We start from the raw sequence: 23,978 nt of genomic DNA, 5'->3' as shown, positions 1-23,978 counted from the left end.
CTCTGACTAAACTATCGAGATGTTCCAATGATTTTTAAATAATTACCAATCTAATATATTTTTCTAATTAAGAAAGGATAAAAGATAAATAAATATAAAGCTATATAGTATATAATTGATTTGAAACAGGTTTTAACAAGTTTCTTTATTCGAAACCTATGTACAGAAGTTTCGAAAAATAGCATTAGAGAGATAGTAATTCCCGTGCAATGATTTTTTTTTCTAGGAAATAATAAAATATATAAATAATATCATCGATAAATTCATCGAGAAATGTCTGTTATTGAAGTTGCATCAGTTTATATACTCCGGGGATTAATCGGAGAGTACAAAGAACATTCGCTAAAATACTCTACAATGGACTTTATTCAAAACCAAAGTCAATAAAAAAAGTACACGGGATTGCGACTCCTTCCGTTTGTGGTCATTTGCGACATTATGTATGTATATTTAATTAGTATTTACCTTTACACGGCGCAACAAGCAAAGCACTGTTCGTTATGTTTTAATGCATCACTTAAACCATCACCACTTTATAATGTAAAGTTTCGTCTCTGCTATTTGTAATTTTTTTTTATTCGCGTTATTCCGATCGAGTTCTTTGCCAGCCGAAAATCTCAAGTTTTTTCTTTTCACTCATTCTTTTCGCTTTTATTGTTCTTATCGTGTACAGCTTTTTCCTTCCTACGATCTTGACGCGAAGACTTGGACGCGAACAGATGATCCTTGACGCGTTCCTTGACGAGCTTCTGTGGAATCACCATGATGGTAGTTGTGATATTGCCTAGGAATAATACAAGGAACATGGCACTGAGTACTGACACATGCCATGTCGCCTCTGAGTGATATGTCAATTCGTATAATGTGTACGCGTTGTAAAGCTGAAACAGGTAACCGACAAAGAGGAACGGCAGTAGAAAAGAAAGACCGCGCCACATCCATGAATGAAATCCTTCTATAGTAATGTCCATATTGTCTCTCTCGCCCAACGCTTTCAATCGGTACAAAACGCCGCGTTGGTACCGAAATTGCAAGTATTGGACTACACCTAAAAAAATATTATATTATTAAATAAAAATTATTTGTTATAAGTAGTTGAATGCGATTGTCATGCTAAAAATTGCATAACACTTACTGATGTATACGTTGAACCACATGAATTGTCTACGAAAAATATACCACGGCCCTGTATTTGGCCACACTAGTAGAACAGCGGATACTACAGTTGAAAGAAAATGATGAAATCTCCACCATCCTTTGATTCTAGATCCATTCACTTTGAGTATACTTTCTCTTATTGTTAGCGTGCAATAGTACCAAACAAGGAGAAACATAAAACTAAGTTCTAAAGTCCTAAAACATAATAAAAATTATAATACAAGTATCATATATGAATAAAATTTATATTAGATAGAAAATAATGCAACATTGGTCATACAAATGTGAATTGAATACATAATAGAGCTTTTATACATACCTTATATTAGTAAATAGATTTACTACAGATAATATAAATCCAATTACTGATAGAACTAGTTTAAATTTCTCATATTCATCTTTGTACTTGAATCTGAAAGTGAACAAGTATTAAGAAACCACTCTGAATGCAACATAAATTAGGCTCGATTCTTAATAGCATGACATACTTGTCACTTTTATTTAATATGGAAACATTAACACTGCCTAGAATAATTTGAAGATAAGTGCCGTTTGGCTTAGGTAATGTTTGTTCTATCTCATACAACTGTTGTTCTCTCCTTGCCATAGATTTTTGTAATTCCTCTCGTATTTCTTTTGTGTTCAATCTGAAAATAGGTAAAAGAAGAATCATAAAAATCATCATATGAAATATTTGATTAATTTTAGCAATAACATTACAAATGTTCCAAGCATTTTAATCAACATTTTTTGGGTATAATTGTAATAAAAATATTAAAGTATTTTTAATTTTTATATTTGAATAGCTCTTTTAAAATTTATTCTTTTATTGTAGTTCTTCTTTATATTATGCAAACTTACTGTTTCAGCATTTTAGATATTATGCCCATACGGTATTTCTGATGTGAAATACCTTTAACACATTTTGCTTGCAGTTCACCAACCTCTTCTAATTTTGCAAGATACTCCCTATTTAGTGCCTGTCAACAGATACAAAAGTTTTTTTTAGAAGTAATCATACTTCTAGTTGATTATCCTTAATTATTATTGATAAGTGATAATTACAGATTCGTGATACATGATTGCTGACAAATAATCTATTCTTTTATAATTCTTTAAATTATATATTTTTTTTACACATTTATATCATACATATTTTATCTCACACTTACATTATATTTTTACTTCTCTATTATCTCTGATTGTACCGAAATAATTTGAAAAATAATCAATTTCTGTCAGAATAATCATCATAAACAATTGTAGTCTTTATTAAAATTTTGTAATATCATTATTATTAATCGAAATAATAAGAAAATAATTCAGAGGCGTAAATAATGTCAAAAACATATGCACCAAAATACATATGTGTATCGACGATGATTTATCAATTGTCATTTATTGACGGTTCATTAGGTGGATCAAAGCGAGTATCACGCGAATCGCTGAAATTTCCGGATCCTCCACCGGTCAAACATCTGTGCGGGGTGCAACATAACCTCCTCTTCCGCCCAAAACCCAGGACATTCTCTCACCTCGAGTTCTTTGTAATCCTGCGCCAGATCCTCCCATTCCTTGGTCAGTCCCGGTTCACAAGTCTCGGCGTCCAGGTCCATTGCGTCGGAGAAGACGTCGAGTCAGGTGAGGTTAATAGGCGACCGTTTGATTTCGCTCGTCGATGTTCTCTCACACACTTTCTGCTGCTTCCAGCACTTGCGGACACGTGGCGGAGAGAGAGGAGAGGAAAGAGTGAGAGAGAAAGAGAGAAAATCAAAGTTGAAAATTGCGGGGAAGGATGTAGGAAAGACGGTGGAGTTAAAGTACAACGGTTCCAGGTGCATACGTCACCCTCGTACACCTTCGAACGGCGGAATGTCGAGGAGGTCGAGTCGAGACCGGAAGAGGGAGAAGGAGCGAGCGAAGGGCAACAGCCGGTGCGCCGGATAGAGTTAATAGTAGATAGTGCTGTCGCTGATAATGCTGATAATGGCGCGACAAAGGTCAGTTAATAAGGTGCTCGCTGATGAGCGAAAATTATATTTAGAATATTTGGATCATTAAGATTTAACGGTCGAGAGCTGGTCGATACTTCAGAATATCGATATTTCATGCTTAGCTAAAGAAAAGGAGAAAGAGGGAGAGAGAGAGAGAGAGAGAGAGAAAGAAAGAAAGAAAGAAAGAGAGAGGAAGAAAGGAGAAAGAGATACTTTGCGAACTTTGCGCGCGCTTATCATTAAAAGGCTTTAAAAAAAAAACAGCTAATAAGAAAACAAATAACATTAGAATAAATTGTAATTATTAAATTGTAATTATTTTCTATATTTGATAATAGTATTAGTATATTTTTCATCAATATTTTGAAGTAACAAATGTATAAAATTAAATTATATATACATATTATACTGATATAAAATGAATTGATCTCAATCACGTGATGAAGCGCACGTGATTTTGACGTCAAAAGACGTGGATTTGCTACACTGGGATATAATATAAAATAAGCTGAGAAGAAGATATTGATGAATAAATCTGTTCTTTTTATCTATATTTTTTATATTTTTACTTTCCTTATTCTAAATTAACTAAATTTTAAATGTCGAAAGTACCCAAGCAGAACATAAAATCACAATAATATCAAAATAACATTATAATAACTTTTGATAGTCATTATTATTGTGATATTATTGTGATTTTCTATTCTGCTTGAGTATAATTAAGAGTGTAATTAAAAAGAAAAACAATAAATAATAATTAATGTTTAAGGTTTTGCAGTACATTAGAAAAAAAAACAGATCAAAAGATAAAACTTTTATATCAAATTTATTGATCAGAGAATATTATATAGAATTGCTTTAATTGCTCTAATAAAATTTAATAACAATTTTATATAATTATTGTATTGTAGTTAAAAAATATAAATAAATATAGATAAAAAATATAGTTAAAACATATAGATTTTAATTTTTTTTTTTTTTTGTACAAATAAACTAAAAAGAAAAAAAACGAGAGTGGGAGGAGAGGGATTATCTTATTTGTTTAAAATCCGAAAATCTGTATGTATCTCTCTTGCATCGCCAGTAGTCAATAATAAGATAATATGTATGTGTGTTGCAAATAGTATCCAAAAACCTCAAATTTTTTCAATCAGGAACATAGAAGCAATATATATAAAACTTCTGAAATTTACATAGACACGTGATTTATTTTGAATAAACTTAGCATATCTTGAAATAAAATCGACATGTTTCTCTCTTCCTCTTATTTTTTCTGTTTTCGATAGATCGTTATTTTAACATTCAAATGTTCCTTTGCATTATTTATAGGCGCTTAAAGTTGATTCGAAATTTATTGAGGAAATTTATTGAACACAAGAATTCTTTTTTTTTTGTTCCAAAGGTGGATTCAAGTATGAGTGGATCCTGAAGCTCGAAACTTTAAATATCCATGAATTTCTTTCATTTTTTTATAAAGATAAAAGGGAGTTCAAGAGTTTTGTTTATTATTTATTAAATTGCGGCAAATTTATTTCTTCTTAAAAAACTGAATAAATATAAAATTATTATAATTTAACCGCCTAGTGTATTAATCTAATCTTCACCCAAAAAGATCAGGAAAGATATTCGATCACATATCTCTGATCGAGATGAGAGGGATGAACGGCGATGCTGTTCTATATATAGATAAGAGCATTCAGCGGCATACGATTTCCTGTTGCGAGTCCAAGCGACTCCGTTTTAAAGGAAGGCAAAGATCATCGCAATCAGTTTGATTCCTAGCTTTGCTTCGTTTCCACCCTGTCGGCCCTGTACTTCCGGTTTACGGCGACCGGCAATCAGGAAGCCAAATGCACGGCAGTGAGCATCAGGATGCTCGCCAGACGAGTCCGAGTCTGTAGAATGGTTTGTTAAATTGAGAGAGAGACATGCAGAAAGTTTGAACTTTGACACACCGGATACAATCCAAGGATAATACATACCTAAGAAAACATAAACAAGTGTCAGTTTTTAAAGGCGATGCTCTACGATGAAGAAAGATGGTGTTAAAATTTGATAATAGTGTCTATAAGATAGTGATATGAAGAGAAGGGCTGATTAGAACTAAAACATAATTGTGTTGGTGCGTATATAAATATTTATATTATTAATAATAAATATTTAATATTAATTAATATTTAATAATATTTAATAATTATAATATTTAATAATATGATTAATAATAAATTAATAATTAACTATTTAGAAAAGATTACAAGATCTGTCAATTGTTTTAGTGGCATGAAAATTAAATTTAGTTAAATAAATTAGAATAATCTTCATATTTAATTTGTCGCTAAAATATCAGGATTTATTTAATAAAAAATACTTAATTTAATAAATTGGCATAAGCGAAATTTTTATTAAAATTTTGAGAAAACATTGATTATAAATTGAACCATTTTAAGTACAGTATAAGTACAAGTAAAAATTATTAATTAAAATTACGAAACTAAAAATTGTATAAATTAAATTTACATGAGAAACACTGTCTTAAGGATAGTCTTATCGTTAATGGCGCATTTTTGAGATTTGAAGGGTCTTTCGCAACTATACTCGCTCGTTAGGACGCTTCAGCTTATCGATTTTGCAATTTTTCTGTAAAAATAAAATGTATCTTTCTATAAACCAATTAAACGCGAAATGATGAAGCCAACTTATATATTTACCTGTTACATAAAACTAAGATTATTCATAATATATTACATGAGATATTTCATAACAAGTTATATACGTCGTATACATTGAGAATTAAAAAAAGATTGCAGGCATTGTTTTGTAAACGGGTGTCTCGTGCTCGCCAATGAATTGCTCATCGTGTCGAGAGATAAACCTTGTCAATTTGTCATACGAACGCATGTATATACGCATGATACGCACTTCATTTCTATCTACTGCTCTGTTTTCTTAATTGCATGTTTTTTTTATCTCCCGATGCAATATTTTATCATTGCGTGAAAAAAAAAGTTATATTGGAATAATACGAAAAAGGGAAAAATATCAATGCGACATTTCTGCTACAGAAATGTAGAGAGATTATTCATTTTTTATTCCATTTACGAAGTGAAAAAGAGAAGTAGTATTATTATTATATACGTTTATATATAATAATGATATTACGTTATATATATCGCAAAAGTTGTGTTAAAATAATATTATTCTCTCGCCTTTTAAAAGAAACTTTACCCGCATTATTTTCGCGTTACCTTCAGCCTGATGATTTCGTCGACTCGAAAAAAAAGATGCTGAATCGATAATACGATCTGATTTCTCTCCTCGACAGTGAAGCCGCGCACAGTCGTCGCACAGTTCCCGCGAATTCATATACCCGGTGTCGTCGTGAAGATGCACTGGATGGTGCGAAGAATTTCGCGTAGGATCTCGAGGTCGGTGAACCATTGCGGTGAGTTCAACGTCTCGTTCTCCAAAGAATGCGGAACGCTGGGATGCGATCCGCGATCCTTCGTCCTGAACGAGAAGGATATCACTCGTTCTTCGAGAAACGTCATCGACCAGAATGCGACGAGGATGTTATCGCAAACGTTTCAACGAGATTGTAGTACTTTTGCGAAAAAGACACCGCCTGAACCTCGACGAGTCCCCTTTTTCGGCACGATGCTGTCCCTGATGATGGCCGGTGGCGCGCAGAAACTGCACGAGTACGTGGACAGGAGGCATCGGAAACTGGGCCCGGTATTCAAGGAACAAATCGGACCATTATGGATCGTCTTTGTGAATTCGCCTGACGAATTTCGCAAGATCTTCCTGCGACTCGAGGGTCCTACACCGCAACATTTTATACCGGAGGCTTGGAGGCTGTACAACGAAATCAGGGCGCAGCGCCGAGGACTAATCTTCATGTATGCATATAATGTTCTTCTATTGACGCTAAAAAAAAAAAGAAATTAAATAGGATTAAATGTTAATGATTAAATTGTGGTAATGGAAAGAAAATAAAATCAATTTTATAAAAGTTTCGTTACGCTTTTTGATACAGGGACGGAGACGAATGGTTGCACTTTCGCCGAATTCTCAATAAGACGATGCTTCTGCCTAATCCGACAAAATTTATGTGCGCGCCTTGCCAGGAAATCGCTGAGAATTTAGCGAGGAAATGGATGTGTTACAGTTTAGCCGGTTCTGCGATACCGAATATGGAATGTCAGCTCTATCAGTGGTCTATCGAGGGTAAACCTTTATACAAATTATTTATTATTTGTATCTACTATTAGTAATTAATGATTAATATCGGATTACATTGTCTCAATTGCCGCTACACGTTAACTGGCATGAAAGTCGCGTGTTCTCGTTGCAGTGATGCTGGCGACTTTGATAGGTTCGCGATGGCGAGATTGCGAGCAGCATCTGCGTCCCGAAGCGGAGCATTTGGCGCTGATGCTGCATCAGATCTTTGTATATTCTTCTACTTTATCGATGATGCCGGCCAAACTGGCGATGAGACTCAGACTGCCGGCGTGGACCAAGTTTGTCCGCACCGCTGATGAAATTCTGGTCACAGTGCGCAATCTAGTCTTGAAAATGATCTTTCTAGAGAGTGACGGGCTTCTACGGATGATGATAAACGACGGTATCGGCAACGATGATGCGATTAGGATCGTCACTGATTTCATTATAGCCGCTGGTGACACGGTGCGCTTCCCAATTCATTAATTTAAACACAAAATATTTGTGCGTAATTTATTTAAATTTGACAAAGAAAAGATGTCTTTAATTTCTTTGGATTTTTTTTTCAAAAACAGAATCTTTTATAAGATTTTATTCCATATTTTTCATGTATTTGAAATTGAATTATTTTTTTATTTGTACCATTAATTTTAAGATAACGTATTGAAATATGATATCAAGATGCCAAGATATTTAAATTCTATTTATAGTAAAATATATAATTATTTCAAGTCCTGACATTCGCATCGAATATCAGCATTTTAGCTGAGGAAAAGTCGGTTGTAGATGATTATAGTTAATTAATTGTAATTAAAGTCATGTAGAATATACCTCATATAGAACAGGTATCATTTTGCGACCGGTTATTTTAGACGGCAATCTCTATGCAATGGGCGTTGCTGCTGCTCAGCGATCGTCCCGAGTTGCAGGACCAATTGTTTCACGATATCAAGGATCTGCCGCCGGAGGAGATTCTACGGCATCCTCTGTTGAAGGGTGTGTGGAAAGAAGCGTTAAGATTGCACCCCGTTGCGCCATTCCTTTCGAGATACATGCTGGCAGATAATACAATCGGAGATTACTTCGTGGCGAAAGGGGTAATTTGCAGAATAATAAATTTTTTTTGTTATATCGAATTAAACTCAACGAGGCTTGTTACGTAGACAAAAATATTTGCAACTTGCAAGAGATACACAGCTTCCTTTCTCCGCTAGGACTTGGTTGTCCTGTCGATTTACTCGAGCGGCCGTGATGGGAACGATTTTCCAGAACCGAATGAATTCCGACCAGAAAGATGGATTAGAACGAAGGACGGTTCTTATCAGGGTGTGAAAAATTTGTACGCCACTCTGCCGTTCGCGATGGGCGTGAGGAGCTGCATCGGTCGTAAGCTCGCGGAAACGCAGATGTCCCTCACATTGGCGCAGGTGAGTCGTGCAATAAATTCCATTCGTGTTACAATCTCATGCATTTTCTTCTTTGCAGCTCATCAAAAACTTTAAGATCGAGTGCGAAAATCGCGACAGTATAAAGATGATTTTGCATTTGATTTCTGTACCATCGAAGCCCATTCAATTGAAACTGACGGAAAGGAAATTATGATGAAGATTTTGGAATTACGAAAGGAAAGAAGAGATAGAATAAAGGAATAACAAATATAAAATATAAAAGAAAATTTTATATTTTATTTAATGCTTAAATTCAATATTTTCATATTACATCGAATTTATATATATGTATATGAGATGCATTTAGAAAAAAGTCAATATAAATTTGTATGTTTTTTTTTAAATATGAGATAAATTGAATGATATACATGAAAAATAGTACAGGGAAATTTTATATAAATGTTTTTGTATTATGTATAAATGTTCTTTAAATATATGAGACGCGGATACATACTTTGTTTATGCTTGTTAAATATATACGGGAATATAATATAAATACAACATTGTTATAATTACATTTAGTAAATTACAATCAGTATAAAATCAGTGCAGTTTTTTTTTAGAATGACTTGATAACGATGAATATACTAGCATTTCCTGTTTTGTGACGAGAGTAACGACGATGAAATATAGTAAAAAGGATTTTCGAGGTATATAAAGCCGACGGGTTACCTGACATTGAAATCATAAATTAATAGCGATCATATGCGATATTCAATCATCGACGAACATCCGACACGTTTTAAGGAACTAGTTAGTGAGTTTTTAGCTGACAAGATTCACTTTTAGACAGTAAAATAATCACAAAAAATATGAAATAAATATGTTTGCGTGAGATGAACAAAGACCTGTTCATCTCACGCAAACATATTTAAAGATATATTTAAAAATTAAAAATAAAACGAATTGAGAAACATTTTATATGATAAAGTTATATATTCTTAGAACACGCTCCAAATTTCAAGAGAATTTATAAATTTTTAAATTAATAAATTTTGAGAGAGCAGATTTTTATATTTAGCGACTAATCATTTTAGGCGACTAGTTATCAATTTTAAAGCATTGTTTTAAACATCTCAAACATGCAAAGCATTGCAATTTGAATCGAATTTGATCTATATTTTTGTTTGCGCACAAACATAAATTTTTTTATAAACATAAATTTTTTGGTATTTTTGTAACGTAATTTAATAAAATCCGAAATTTTTAATTTGTAGAAATTTACTTATTTCCTTTTATACAGCGGTATAATATTGCTATCTTGATATGCCTGAGTCTCCAAATTATAATCCTTCCAAAAAGAAAGATCTATTTGTGGGAGATCATCGCATCTCAGGAGTGGATTCCTGAAATTTATCTTTATTGAAGAAATTTATCTATATCGGGTAGCGATCGTTGCATAAAGTTTAAAGATTCAATTTAAACAGCAAATATTGAATAAAATAATCAATTAAACTTACAACTCGGAGATTTGGGCGAATCCATGTCTTTGCATATTTTGGATATTGTCTCCATTGTCGCAGAGTAGTCGCGACATACTTGATTTACGTAACTCGTTCAATTGTTCTGTAAGATAAAGACAATGATCTTTGTATCGCAAACGATTAATATGCGCATAAAATTATTAATTTATATTATTTAATTTAGTCTCGAATAATTGATATTACATTGAAACATTTATTATTGTGATTCAATTTGCTCTATTAATTACCTAATGTAAATGCTATTTTCGGATCGCCTGTCTCGAACCAGTAGCGATCACCAATTCGCGTTTGTTGAAACTGTTTCAACATGATGCACAAATACGTTGGACCCACCAACGTTTGGCTTACGTGCCTTTCCAAAGATCCGCCGACAGTCAACTCGATATCATCCGGACTAGCATATAATAACGAAAGTTTTTGTATATCCTAAAAAAATTAGAAGGGAATAATATTTATTTCGATTATCAAAAGATGTACGTTTTACTTACCGAAAGAGATATAAGGTCGGCAAAATCGTTAAAAATTTTCGCTCGTGGTAATCCGCAATATTCGCGATAATCGTTGTAAGAAGCGATTCCGTGATCGCGATCCCTTTGTATATCTATCGCTCGCAAGTCAGATCCGAAAGTTCTTCCTCTTCGGAATAAGTATTGCGTGATCTGCAAAGAAGATTACTATTTTTAACAAAAGTATAGCATTTTATTAGTCAAAATATTTCCTACTCATATTTATTATCTTGACACGCATGCGTTTTTTATTTCAATGATATATCAGTTTGCGCTTTTAATTATTGTTTTTTTTTTTATCATTATTTCTATCTCTGATTTTATCTGAATACCTCTTTGTCGAAAAATACATCGGTATAACTTTGTGGTTGATAGGCCAAACCTCTGGTCAAGTCATCCAGATTATTGCCCTTTTCTATGATACCAGGTCTGTTGAAGTAATCGCTCAATCTTAGACTAGAGAAGGGGGAATATTGTCGACCTTCCGTCACTAAGCTATTGAAAAAAAATTGTTATTTCGATCCGTATGTTTGCAGTAAATTTATATCACAAATGTTTTATCATTTTTATTCTTATTAATTAATTTTAACGTTAGTAACATGCAGCTGTCATTGGCAACGCTCGATCGCACAAAAGATAAACTCAAATAAAAATAAAATTTAATTCAAAATTAAATTCATATAAAATTAAATAAATTGTATTATTATATTATTATAATTTGCATATAAATGACGTATTTTAAATGTTTAAGGTTAAATGACAAATTTTTATTAAATTAAATATAATTTTGAGGCAACGCGCGTTAATATAAGTTATTAAATACCTACTTTAGATGGCCGACAATATTCGTATGGAAATATCTATTAGCTGCATTTGCGTGTTCGTTCAGAGTGTTAGCAATGACTGTTTCGTCATAATCATTTATGTAATTCTTGGTATCATACAAGATTTTGTTCTCATAGAGTTGGGCAGTACCTATAATATTAATTATTATTAATGTTGCGATCTAAGTGTATGATAAATAAAAGAATAAATAATAAATTAAAAATAAAATAATAAATAATAAAATATTGAATAATATCGAAAAAGGAATGAACCGTATAATATTTTTTCAAGTTGAACTCTTAAATTACTTTCAAAATAAGCGAGATTTATTTCATAAAAATTTATTTAATTCAATATAATATTTTAATTAAATATAATAAATATAATATGATATTTAATTAAATATAATATGAAAAAAAGAATAGACCGTACCTAAGAAAATTGGCAGCCACTCGTAATATGCAATGTTTTGATGTTCGGCGATCACGATTCGACGTGTTTCTTGAAATATCGTTTCATCGGTCCAGGAAGGATTTAATTGCGCCAGATAATCGGCAACGCGATTATGTTCTCTGAGCAATATAATCTGTAGAATTGTCAGTTGTGGGTTCTGATTAGTTCGCGAATCACCTAAAACAAAGAAAACCAATTGCCTCACTTTTATTTGACTTTTTTTCAAAAACAGTGCGAATTTCTCTTTACATTCAATGTGTGAAAAATCGAACGTGCGGCAAAGAAATACATATTTCGTAAATGAAATTGCACGCGATTTGTGCAAAATATGTAAATGTGTATTCTCACCGGTAGCGTAGCATGACTCGAAATCATATATCGTGTCGCAAGTGGCTGATTTATTAGATACCGATGGTGGAAATTCTCTGTTATTTTTCAATTCAATATTTAGTCGTCCGCCGAAACCGGCTCGCAGACTAGCCGCGATTTGGTCGCTAGGTCCGTAGACGAGAGAAAGGTCCAAATAATGAGTAACGGTGTTCAACTGAAAAAACATCGCATATATATGAGCAAATAAATTAATTTTCCTCTATTAAAAAAAAAAAAAGTCTTTAAATATATTTGCGAATGTATGCAACTATGTATTTAAATGTATTAATTATTTATTATTTTTATATGAATAAACATTACGACAGGCATAGAGATAGATATACAGAGTGGGATTAAACATTCCGATTAGATTTTGAGATTTTAATAAAATTATTTTTCAAATTAGATCAAAATGATCGTAGTACGTTTTATAGATTTTGAAAAAATCAGTTTCAAATTTACACCACAGTATTTTTTCATCTATCGACGTAAAGCTTCTTAAAATTATTTTTTATTTTAAAAGTACTCTATAATATTATTTTAGTTTAAAAAGAAGAATTTTATTTTTATGAAACAAAAAGATTTTAATTTTTTATTTTTATTGATTTTTTCCAGATATTTATTGTTTCATTTTTATTTTGTTTTTACTTTCTATTCTTTTTTTCATCCTTCTATGGTGATTGGTTTAAACAATGTAGAAAATTTTTTTAGTGGAATAACCAACAAGGAAAATAAACATTAAAAATTAGCTAAGAACATAACAGCATAAATAAAGAGTATTTTTGTTTCGAATTAAATTTCCTATAATATAAAATGTCAAAGTCTGGCCGAAACGTTTGGGCTCATCCTATAGATAGAGACAGAATATATAGGATTTATAGGAGAAAATAGTTTAGAAATATTCGGATCGCGGATAAAAATAGATAAATGCCTAAGAAAGAATGTCAAGTTCGCGTCGCATAAATGCAAGAATATTTAATTAACGGTCGCATTCTAGTTTTATTTAGTTTCCTCATCTACTGTATGCGAATGAGCATGATGTAACCGTAAATGAATGGACGAGATGCAAGTGTAGAACCTGTTCTGCCGGCATGTTCTGCTTGTACGGAGATGAACAGCCACGATCAAGATCGGTCGTACTACGGACAAAGTTCATGCACTGTATGGGAGTTTTGTCATACACTGGGTCGTCATTAGGTATGAGTATCGGGAAGCATTTCGGTAACGTCGCCCAGTGCGGTGCCAGCTGACCGTCGAACGTGCAACATCGCGTGCGATGTGATTCTGCAGAAAGAGAGGAAATAAATAAATTAACAAAGGCTAATTATTTATATTCTTGATAATGAATTTGTTGTTGCAAAGACGCAACTTTCCCGCATCTTTTTCCGTATCCTAAAAAAAGAGCGCGTTACGTACTCGATTGAGTGGTGCCGTCGATCAAGCCCATGTCGTGTGTTATGATCTGTCCGTATTGCATCGCTAGCAAGGTCCATGTTACGTCATCGACATTGGCGTTAGGAAACATCGTGAAACTGACGGATCGAGCTAATGGCAGATCTGCACCGGTGATCGATTTCGTTGGTGCTCGAATACCTGCGTTAAATGAATTTTGAAAAAACTTTCGACGAAAATATTGCGTCAATTTCGTCCATGTGAAAAATATGGCGATCGTTTTAATTGGCGGGATGACCAAACTTTAGAAAGTATTTGTATAATTTGTATGTTTTTACGGAGATCCTAGAAAGTGGACTTGCTCTGTATAGGTTCAAAAAAAATTTAGTTTAAACCGGTCTTACGTTATGGTTCAATGCGCAAAATTTGTCAAGTATACATATTCTATTGACTAATAGATTTCGTCGAGATAAATTCTGACGTAAGTACGAATATATTTAGTAAATTTTATCTGATATAAAAATGATTACAATATAGCAATTTTTAATTTAATCAGGAAAAGCAAATCTTGCAATAACATTTTATATATATATATCTAACAATAAAAATAATTTTTTTTTTTAATTTTGATCTTGTTGATGCGTTGCTGTTTTCAAAATTTTAATTTTAATACAAAATAATAATCAAAATTTTTTCCTGGATTGCAAAAAAAAAAAAAAATTAAAAATAACTATGTTATAAAAATGGGAAGATGAATCAAGAATGGAAATAGAAAATTTTTTTTTAGAAATCTCGAAATACATTTTCTGATATATATATTTAAACATTTTTAAAAAACTTTCTTAGATATATGTAAAACACTATTATAAGGTCTGCTTGTTTTGATTGAGTTAAATTACTATATCGCAATCGTTTATATCATGCTCCGATTACGGCACTTCATTCAAATGTGAGTAAAGATTGCGAATGAGAAAATGCCAATATTTTTTTGTTCACATTTAGTGATCACTTGAGTACCGTTTGCAAAATCAAATCGTCCGTGACAAATTTAAAATTAGAGACTACTACGTCCGTGCAACGAATGAGAATCGATTATTTGATGTCATAAGAGTCAAATGTAAACTTATTTTCTTACTATCGATTGAAAGTTTTAACAAATTACCAGCTAAGGTATAACGTACTCTTTTTCATTATCATTTTTACTTCCGATTGGATTATAAGATGCAGAGCAATAGTATATGCATAGACAATTACAATTCTCGAAAAAGTAATCAGCAAATCATAAATCTTTCCTTGTTGCAAACTTTCAGGCTCTTTTTATAAAACAATTTAAATTTTTATAATCATCATTGAATAAAGACGAGTGTGTGTGAGTGAAACAAAAATCATTTAAATATCTCTTTTGAATTTAGAGATACACAAATCATGTTTTACGTACTTTTGCATTAAAATGAAATATTAAAATGAAATACGATTATTCTCACCATCACTGTAACGTGGACGTAGTAATCTTCCGTATCTTGTATTGGCCAGACCCCAGGTAGGATGTTGAAGATTATTGCAGGAACCATCGTAGCTTCGATACCGCGAGTTTTGACAAACTCGAGGAAAATTATCGCCGCATTTAATTTGTTGATGAATATTATCGCTGTTTTGGGTGAAAGAAAAGTTTGAACAAGTATTAAAAGTTGCAATCGAAATATTTTATTACTATTTGTAAGATTGTATTATTTTTTTTTCGACTTACGTGGCGGTGGGGAAATTTGACGAAGGCGGAAAGTACGACAACGGATTTGTCGAATAGTAAACGGTAGGATGATAAGTGCCAAAGGAATTTTTATGAACCGCAAACGTACTGAAATACGAAGTCTCTGAACCTTCTAAATCTGAAGGCTCCTTTTTTTGTCCTTCTGAAAATTTTATAAATTAACGTAAATAATAAATGACAAATTATTGAATTAATTATATTATTAATTATATTAATAAATATTTGTTATATTTATTATAATATATATTAATATATTAATTATCAATTAATATATATCATGCATAAAAATTGCAAGATATATTTTATAAAATATAATGTAAATAAATAAAATATAACATAAAGTATATTTATAATATTTATATTTATAATTACTATTAAAATTGTGAAATAATTATTCAACAATATCGTATTACTTTCAGTATAATCTTATAAAATAGTCCTTTATTAGTAATTCATTACTTATAAGAATAAGAGACTGTTTATAACTTTCTCACGAAGGTCGGTAGAAAAAAAAAAGAAATTATCGTATTCATCAGTTTCAGCTGATTCAGTGATCGTTGCCAAGACAATTAATGCGTAGATCTATCTAATACATAAATCTAATACATAAATAAAAATTAGACTCGCGATTTAAACAAATCCCCGAGCGAGGCAGATCCTTTCACCACTTGACGTCTGAACGTTAAATGTTACACATACGACAAGATGTAATCGGTTTTTCTCTGTGCATTGTCATGTACAATAATCTCTCTTTGATGTGAATACTAAACTTATATAAGAACGCTGTTTTTTTTTTTCTCTTAAATTACTCAAGCGGATTTTTTTATGCATCCTCTCGAGAGAATGACTCTCCAGAGATCGACTAGATCGATGATATAATGAATCGCGTGAGTTATATACGATTGCGAGACAGTAAGTAAAAAGAAGAAATTTCACAGCATTTCGTTAGTTCAATGCTTTAATGTTACCGGCGACGAATTGTATTCGTCATGATTCGATAATTTTCTAACATAAAATATTGCTCACACAATAATCCGCAAATAGATCCGCAATGACAGATCGAAGTACGATCTTTTTCTATCAAATAAAAACCGTCTCCTATAATAAGAACTATATAGCAATTTTAATAAGAATTTAATATTTAATATTATTTGAATTTAATTATTTAATAATTTTTATAATTAATATTTTTAATAAAGTAATATTAATATTAATATTAATATTAATATTAATATCAATATTAATTATATTTAACAGAAATTTAAGATTATTTTAATCAAATTATTTACTAATTTGTACAACTAATATTTAATATAAATAATTAATATTTATAGTATAATTAAATATTATTTAATTTTAAAAATGCAAATTGATTTTTCATAAATATATGCCTGTACATTTATTAATATAAAACGACAAACATTGTAAGAGCGATCAAGGCGTGTCCATGTCCATATCGTTTTGCACGAGTAATTCCATGTGCTTACATTTCGCGGTTAAATAGCCTGGCAAAAATAGAGAACCCTTGATTGCTACCAAGCATTCTCCTGTTCATAAATGATTTCTGCGATCGCCACACGGACACTTTCTCTCGAAAATGTAACATGCATTCCGGCGGTGCACACGCGCGCCTTTTTTTTCTACCTCACGAATCATTTCTTGTCATTAAAACTCCCACCTGTTGCACAAGGAACGTGCCGCGGTACACAGTCACACAGTTTCTCCTCTACGCCCTGTCCTGATTATTTATTCCTGTTATTGCTATTAGAGAAAGTAGAGATATTCGAACGAGATTGCTATATTTCCTGTGTACTTATATAAAGAATAATGAATGCAGAGATGAAATGTTAAGTATCTTCGAATCGGGCCAAACGTGCGAGAGATGTTTGTCAAGATTCGCTATGTGCGCAAGTCGGCAATGTTAATAGGGAAAATATCACATTTGTCAAGTTTATTTAAAATTTCATTTTAACAAATTGTATAAATTTATTTTAAATTTTAATTTTAAATTTATATAAGAGGATGCTGTGTTCTAGTAATAATCCATAATAATCCATAAATGTGGATATAGTCTGTACTTTTTTTTTTTTTTAACTAGAGATCACAATTTTTTTTAATAAAATATTCCCGTATTCCATATATAAATATTTTGCAATAATAGAAAAAATTACCTCGATAAAATTAAAATTTAAAACGTCATTAAAATAGTATATTTAATTTACGTCATTAAATTAGCATACATTTGACTAGTATACATTAATATAAATTTGATTTAAGAGAAAGAAGGGATGAAATTACCTGCGTGCGATGGAGTGACCTTTTTCCTTGTAGCATCTTTGGTGTTTACGATCACTAACAAGCAAGCTTGCATAAGCACTGCGATAAGAAAGCCCGCAATCCAGCGATTATTTTGACACTGCATATCTCTGAAATCAAAATTTCAAGGCATATTTGGCTGGGATATTTTTTTTTACAAGATTACTCGGAAATTACATATTGTTGTAAATGTGATTGTTTTGCTAGCATTAAAATATGTAATTTTTATTTTGAAAATATGACAGTGCCGGTATTCATATCCGTAATACAATTTCAAAATAATTTATCTTGAATATAAATTAATAATATGCCATTATAGTAATATATGTGGATATTTTAAATTTCTGTATTAAAATCACGGAAATGTCACAAAATTATCGAATGTCAGTTCGCACAGATATTACACATAACTACATATAACTATATCAGTTTCGCATGATCTCAAATGAGAACTGTTTTACAAGCCTTTTAAGCAGCTGTTTTTATAGAATGTCGATCGAATAAGCTTGCTAAATAGGCCCTAATGCATAATGCATAATTTATCAATTTCCGTATACATCAAAAAGAAAAATTGAATTTACAATGAAGCAGATGGCAAACACTCTATTACATTACCTTGGTACTATTTTCATCTTCATGGCGATAATAATTTCTGAGGCTAAACGGGAATTATTCTTTTGACTAAAATTAAATATTTCAATATCAAACAGGAGTGAAATATCGCCAATATATAAATTATTTTTATCTTCCCTTTTATATTATTATTAGAAATTTTAATATCTGCAATAAGTTTGACAAATAAGATCGCATGTGTTTTGCGAGGAAACTTTCTGGCTTGTGATATTTACTTTTCTTCGTGTTGATTCATTTCATATTCATCTTGCTAACATTGCAATGTCAAGAACCCAATTTCCTGCTAATGCGTGGAAACCCAACCGCAATATTACATTCGCTCTCCGAACGCAATTTGCGGTATTTTTTCATTTGATCACTGAAACGGGCATGAGATGTTAATAGACGTTCATAAATTGAAGTGTCCGGTGCACACGAGCAGAAAAATAACGCACATGAATACATCAAATCACGTGCATTATTTTTTTATTGGATAATTTAATGTTACCAAAATCGATAATATTAATTCCGAGCATGTCTCTTGGTTGAATTTATCCGAAGAATTTTATATTAATTCTAAATCAATTATATTCCGAGATAACTTATTTTTAAAAGTGCAATCAAGTCACCTCATTACTTTGTAGTAATGACAATAAATTACGTTTATTGATGAATGATATATATTATTTATTGACAGCCACTGATTTTTATTGCATACCAAATTGATTGCTAAGACCCCAAGTGTAAGGAAAACGGCTCTTTATTTGATTTATATCGCACAAGTAGAAATTCTCGATTGCGCCCGTGCGTCTTATGTTTCCACAGCGATTATATCGCTATGAATTTTTATCGCACTTTACATTACAATGTGTATGTATAATAGCATTTCTTATGGAAGTGTACGTTTCGACATGTATAATTAAAATGCAGTTCCGCAAGAATAAAAAGAGAAAAAAATTGTAGACTTGATGACGGAAAATTATATCGAACGTCAAAAAGTAATATTAACTAAATACATAGACACTTTAATGTATAATTTGTATGCGATAATTTGTCATCCTTATTTATTGAGGGAAAACAACAAGAGATTTTACACTACGTTAAAAATTGCAATAGTGTTGCCCGCGTAAAAGAAATCAATCCAATGTCTGATAATGTTTTCGAAATGAAAGATATTGTCGTTATCTACGATATATAAAATTCAATCAGAATTAATAATATTACGATTACGACAATAAGTTTTCAGTAAATTAATTAAAGCTACGCTTTTTAATTCCGTGACAGAATACATTTTTTTGAAGTTAATTAGAGTGAAGATTTAAAACTATCCTTGTATATCAAAGAGAGAGAGAGAGAGAGAGAGAGAAAAGGGAAGTTTAAACTATAAAATGTTTACAATGTAAAGTAAATCGTTTACATAATTTATTGTACAATGCAAAATATTACAATTAAATGCTTCAAACTTTCCAACTTATTTGTTTAGGACAACGTAAGCGATACCACTTTTATTTTACGATATTTTAAAGACGATATAGTAATGTCAAAACCAAATTTATAGATTTTCTATAAGTCTGATTTATAGAAGTCTTATTTAAGACTGCGACTAATTTTTTGATCCATTTTAATTTTATCAATTTTATTAATTTTATTTTAATTTATTATTTATTTTATTTTATTTTATTTATTTTATTTTAATTTATTATTTATTTATTTTATTTTATGTATTTTATTTTAATTTATTATTTATTTATTTATTTTATTTTAATTTATTATTTATTTTCTTATTTTATCTTAATTTATTTTAATTTATTATTAATTATTAATTTTATTTCAACATATATATATATATATATATATATATATATATATATATATGTTTGAATTAAATATTTTAAATATTTTGAAGTAAAGTTAGTGCGCTTCACGTTCTGCGCTGGCACTGATTGCTTTTCTCTATCTTATTTATGATTTAATTCTCAAGAGCCTTATTTATGATACTTATCTCTTCTGAGATATTATTTGTGAGATAACACATACATCTCACAGATGAATTCAAATATTTCATATCGGTTTCATGCATAAAACATCCACCCCGGGGGAGGAGTGGAGACATATATGTCACTCTTATCATTCTCGTGTTTACTTTGCATACAACGCAAAAAATTGTTTAAAAATTATAACAATCGTCGCAATTGCCTTCCGGTTGTGCGATAATAACCTTCGCGCGAAAAACGGCGTAAAAAGATTTACCGCCCGTTTGCTTTCCCCTTTATTGGCAACGGCTTTGCACAATCCGCGGCAGTCCGTACCCCATCGTTGAAGGTCGTCCGATTTTACTCGCGTCGGTTGCCGAATAGTAATGAGGCTTATTCTAACCGGATTTTTCTCGTGGCGCAACGACTATGAAATGGGAGATATATATTTTCTCGACGAATCTATCGCGAACTTCAAAAGGAAATCATATATTTATATGAATATATAATATTTATAAGAAATATCATATATTTTTATTTATTTATTTATTTATTTATTTATTTATTTATACGCAAGATGAGACGATTATCTTTAATAGTTTCTTAAAAGTTTTTTCTGAATAAAATTAGACAATATAGATGGCATGCATATATTTATGATAAGGAATTATTTTGAAATTAAAATAAAAAAAAAATAAAATAAAATAAAATACAAATAAAATAAAATAAAAATGAAAATGAAAATAAAAATAAAAATAAAAATAAAAATAAAATTTATAATATTGAGTATTATATATTTATTCATAAAACTTTTGTCTAAATTTAAATTAATAAAGTTATATAAATATAGATTATGTCACTCGGACAAATTTACAGTAATCATCTGATTAATAGTATAAACTTCAAGTAAGTGATCCGATCATGATCGCACGCATGAAGAAACTTGCGTATTTACACTTAATGAGCAAAAAATTATGAGAAAACTTGAAAGCGACTAATAATTGAACTTAATTTAACCAGGTTTATGCTACTGTTAATCAAGACTGCTTACTGCTGCAATTTTATTGCATAAAAAATCGCATAATACTAAATCTTATAAAATCGTAATTGAAAAATAAATGTATATGTTTAGTACGAAAACGTGATATTAATCAGTTTAATTAATTTTTTTATATTTTAAACTGATTACATGATTATATATATTTTATAAATTTATTAATTAAAAGAAACTCATAATGTAATAAATATTTTTATTATATTATATAATAAATGTTGCCATAATGCACAATTTTATATTAAAACATATAAGATACATAAAATTATTATTTACGTTAATATTTTTTCAGATGCAAACAGTCTTATTTTAGCATTTTGCATTCTACAAATAATTAATTATTATACTTTACACAAGTATTTGAAATCCTTTGTCTAAATTGAAGGGCAGTTTTAGATATCCGCATCAATTCTCGAAAAGTTTTGCTCTATGCATCACGGCACTGTAATGCGGAATTAAAGCGCACTGAATATACAATTAAAATTAACATTTTAGGTGACAATGCTTCCGCAATTATCAACCAGACGTTGACAATTAAATTGACACGTAACCATATTGCGTGAGTATTATGTATTATATATGGATAATTATAAAATGCACCTGACAATTAATTAGATAGGCCTCGACAGTACACAATGTTTATAAAAGGTAATGGCAACTACATATTACAATTATATTTTTAATTAACAACCACACGAGATATCCCTTTTCGATCTTGATAATCTTTGAATATTGTTTTCTAAAACAACTCAAAGAGAAACGATTTTTTTATAAATACAGTTTTAAAATATATAACATTCTTAAGAAAATTTAAACCTAATTTAGCATAGAAAGCCATTAAATAATTGACTAATACATTTTTTCATATATTTTGCAATGATATTCTAAATTAAATCAATCAATTAAACAATCAAATTATCTTCAAGGAATTGTTTTAAAATCCTAAATATAAAGATTAAAAAATTTGTTAATCTCTTGTTTTGTAATCTCTTATTTTATGCTTATTAAAAATTTGCAATCTCTTATTTTATGCTGTGTTGTATGTAACACATTTTCAAAGTTTATTAAAATCAGAAAGCAACACTTCCTACACTTTACTGTATAAGACGTGATTTCAGATAACGTGAATCTTTGAATGTGGTTTTATAAAAAGTTAGGAAATTTTTATTGAAATGTGATTAGGCAATTTTTATTGAATTTTGTCAATTTCAAGAATTTTCTAAAAAGAATTTACATAAACAATAAATTTTAAAAAAATATTGCAATTATATGCAACAAAAACCGAAAGCTCACTTAAAATTCTGACAAAATGACAACCAAGATTAAAAATGGTTTGAAATTAATATAATTTCAATTAAATTTAGACTTCAGACATTAAAAAACTCGTTTTTAATTATGATAATATGAACACTTATTAAAAATCTAACTCACCAAAGTTACACCGGTTCCAACCCCTGATTAATGCAAAGGTTATTGATTCAATGTCAGCAGGTAACACGTAGATCGATTCTCCAGGAACTATTCAAAGAATAAGTTCCAACTACTTTTGTAATACTTGCTAGATAATGTTTGTCGGCACGTATTGAAGGGAACAACTGAACAAGCAGCAAATACGAGCCAAACTTTATAAATGACGGGAGAAAGTATAGAGACACTAACTTGTCGACAACCCCACGCTACCAAAGGATTGATTTGACATGCCACTAATCACAAATATAAACGTATGTCTGTGACTCATAATGAGACAGTTTCCTATATGCAATTGTGTCTCACAAATCTTTTTGTCTCGAAAGAATTTTAGTAAATTGAGATTCTTTCTATAAGCCATTAAAAATGCTTCTATAAGCCATTAAAAATGCTCCTATTTTTAGATTTTAAAAAATTCCTCAATATTCTGCAATATCTTATATTGTAGCTTAAATAAAGAACATATATATAAATATAATTTCATGACTTATTCTTCGTTGGCACTCTGTCTCTTCATCAGATTCTAATAAAATCTCGAAAAGAGCAGATTCATATTTGTACTTTAATCTCTTATAGGATGTTATTTTTTATTTAAGGGTGATAATAATTTATATAGAATACGGATTTATATAATAAAATTTGGCTAACTGTTTAACCATTTTTTACCTTCTATAATAAATAAAAGAACAAATTGTTTAACAATTTTCTCTTACAAAAAAAATAATAAAGATATATTTGAATATAAAAGCAATATATATTATAAAATTAAAAATTTAATAATTATTATTTATAAAAATAAGTTATTTAAAATAGAAACTAAAAATGTAATCAAAATAATAAATTGTGACCGATCTATTATTTTAATATATATCGTATATTATTTTAATATACGATAAAAAAATAAAGAATCTGAAAAATTAAAAATTAATAATTAA

At 30.3% G+C, this 23,978-nt stretch overlaps 3 protein-coding genes across 5 annotated transcripts; 1 reads left to right on the top strand and 2 right to left on the bottom strand.

Moving 5' to 3' along the window:
* Nucleotides 1-242: 242 nt before the first annotated feature.
* On the bottom strand, nt 243-2,843 carry LOC126854800 (transmembrane protein 120 homolog). Its single transcript, XM_050601877.1, has 6 exons — nt 2,694-2,843; nt 2,020-2,138; nt 1,647-1,805; nt 1,478-1,570; nt 1,136-1,353; nt 243-1,048 (listed from the first exon to the last, which is right to left on the bottom strand). Exons 1-6 carry the CDS (start codon nt 2,772-2,774, stop codon nt 633-635), a joined length of 1,086 nt encoding a protein of 361 aa, XP_050457834.1. The 5' UTR covers nt 2,775-2,843; the 3' UTR covers nt 243-632.
* Nucleotides 2,844-3,016: 173 nt separating this feature from the next.
* Nucleotides 3,017-9,653, top strand: LOC126854789 (cytochrome P450 315a1, mitochondrial). 2 transcript variants are annotated; one of them, XM_050601851.1, is made up of 8 exons: nt 3,028-3,158; nt 4,935-5,274; nt 6,475-7,051; nt 7,189-7,379; nt 7,507-7,841; nt 8,249-8,473; nt 8,591-8,803; nt 8,862-9,653. In XM_050601851.1, the coding sequence occupies exons 3-8, from the start codon at nt 6,537-6,539 to the stop codon at nt 8,976-8,978; spliced, it is 1,596 nt and encodes a 531-aa protein (XP_050457808.1). In that variant the 5' UTR covers nt 3,028-3,158; nt 4,935-5,274; nt 6,475-6,536; the 3' UTR covers nt 8,979-9,653. The 2 variants fall into 2 exon arrangements, with proteins under 2 accessions (XP_050457807.1, XP_050457808.1); XM_050601850.1 differs by lacking the exon at nt 4,935-5,274 and having other exon boundaries at nt 3,017-3,158.
* Nucleotides 9,654-10,027: 374 nt separating this feature from the next.
* On the bottom strand, nt 10,028-23,232 carry LOC126854784 (peroxidase-like). 2 transcript variants are annotated; one of them, XM_050601843.1, is made up of 14 exons: nt 23,008-23,232; nt 17,920-18,047; nt 15,601-15,763; nt 15,338-15,522; nt 13,878-14,054; nt 13,540-13,745; nt 12,441-12,636; nt 12,072-12,269; nt 11,642-11,789; nt 11,147-11,309; nt 10,797-10,967; nt 10,536-10,734; nt 10,285-10,390; nt 10,028-10,170 (listed from the first exon to the last, which is right to left on the bottom strand). In XM_050601843.1, the coding sequence occupies exons 2-14, from the start codon at nt 18,041-18,043 to the stop codon at nt 10,050-10,052; spliced, it is 2,157 nt and encodes a 718-aa protein (XP_050457800.1). In that variant the 5' UTR covers nt 18,044-18,047; nt 23,008-23,232; the 3' UTR covers nt 10,028-10,049. The 2 variants fall into 2 exon arrangements, with proteins under 2 accessions (XP_050457800.1, XP_050457801.1); XM_050601844.1 differs by having other exon boundaries at nt 15,338-15,501; nt 23,008-23,229.
* Nucleotides 23,233-23,978: the final 746 nt, after the last annotated feature.

The sequence above is a fragment of the Cataglyphis hispanica genome, chromosome 14, assembly GCF_021464435.1.
Source record: "Cataglyphis hispanica isolate Lineage 1 chromosome 14, ULB_Chis1_1.0, whole genome shotgun sequence".
In the NCBI taxonomy this organism is placed as follows: Eukaryota; Metazoa; Arthropoda; class Insecta; order Hymenoptera; family Formicidae; genus Cataglyphis; species Cataglyphis hispanica.
Note: the sequence above shows the minus strand (reverse complement) of the source record. Positions and strands in the feature narration are given on the sequence as shown.

Coding starts and splice junctions, on each gene's coding strand:
- LOC126854784 (XM_050601843.1), bottom strand. CDS start 18,043: ATGCAGTGTCAAAATAATCGCTGGATTGCGGGCTTTCTTATCGCAGTG. Junction 11,790..12,071: donor GTGGCTGCCAATTTTCTTAG/GTACGGTCTATT, acceptor TTAATATTATAG/GTACTGCCCAACTCTATGAG. Junction 10,391..10,535: donor GAAAATAGCATTTACATTAG/GTAATTAATAGA, acceptor TTTATCTTACAG/AACAATTGAACGAGTTACGT.
- LOC126854800 (XM_050601877.1), bottom strand. CDS start 2,774: ATGGACCTGGACGCCGAGACTTGTGAACCGGGACTGACCAAGGAATGG. Junction 1,806..2,019: donor ATATCTAAAATGCTGAAACA/GTAAGTTTGCAT, acceptor ACCTATTTTCAG/ATTGAACACAAAAGAAATAC. Junction 1,049..1,135: donor GTGGTTCAACGTATACATCA/GTAAGTGTTATG, acceptor ATATTTTTTTAG/GTGTAGTCCAATACTTGCAA.
- LOC126854789 (XM_050601850.1), top strand. CDS start 6,537: ATGCACTGGATGGTGCGAAGAATTTCGCGTAGGATCTCGAGGTCGGTG. Junction 7,380..7,506: donor CTATCAGTGGTCTATCGAGG/GTAAACCTTTAT, acceptor TTCTCGTTGCAG/TGATGCTGGCGACTTTGATA. Junction 8,804..8,861: donor TGTCCCTCACATTGGCGCAG/GTGAGTCGTGCA, acceptor TCTTCTTTGCAG/CTCATCAAAAACTTTAAGAT.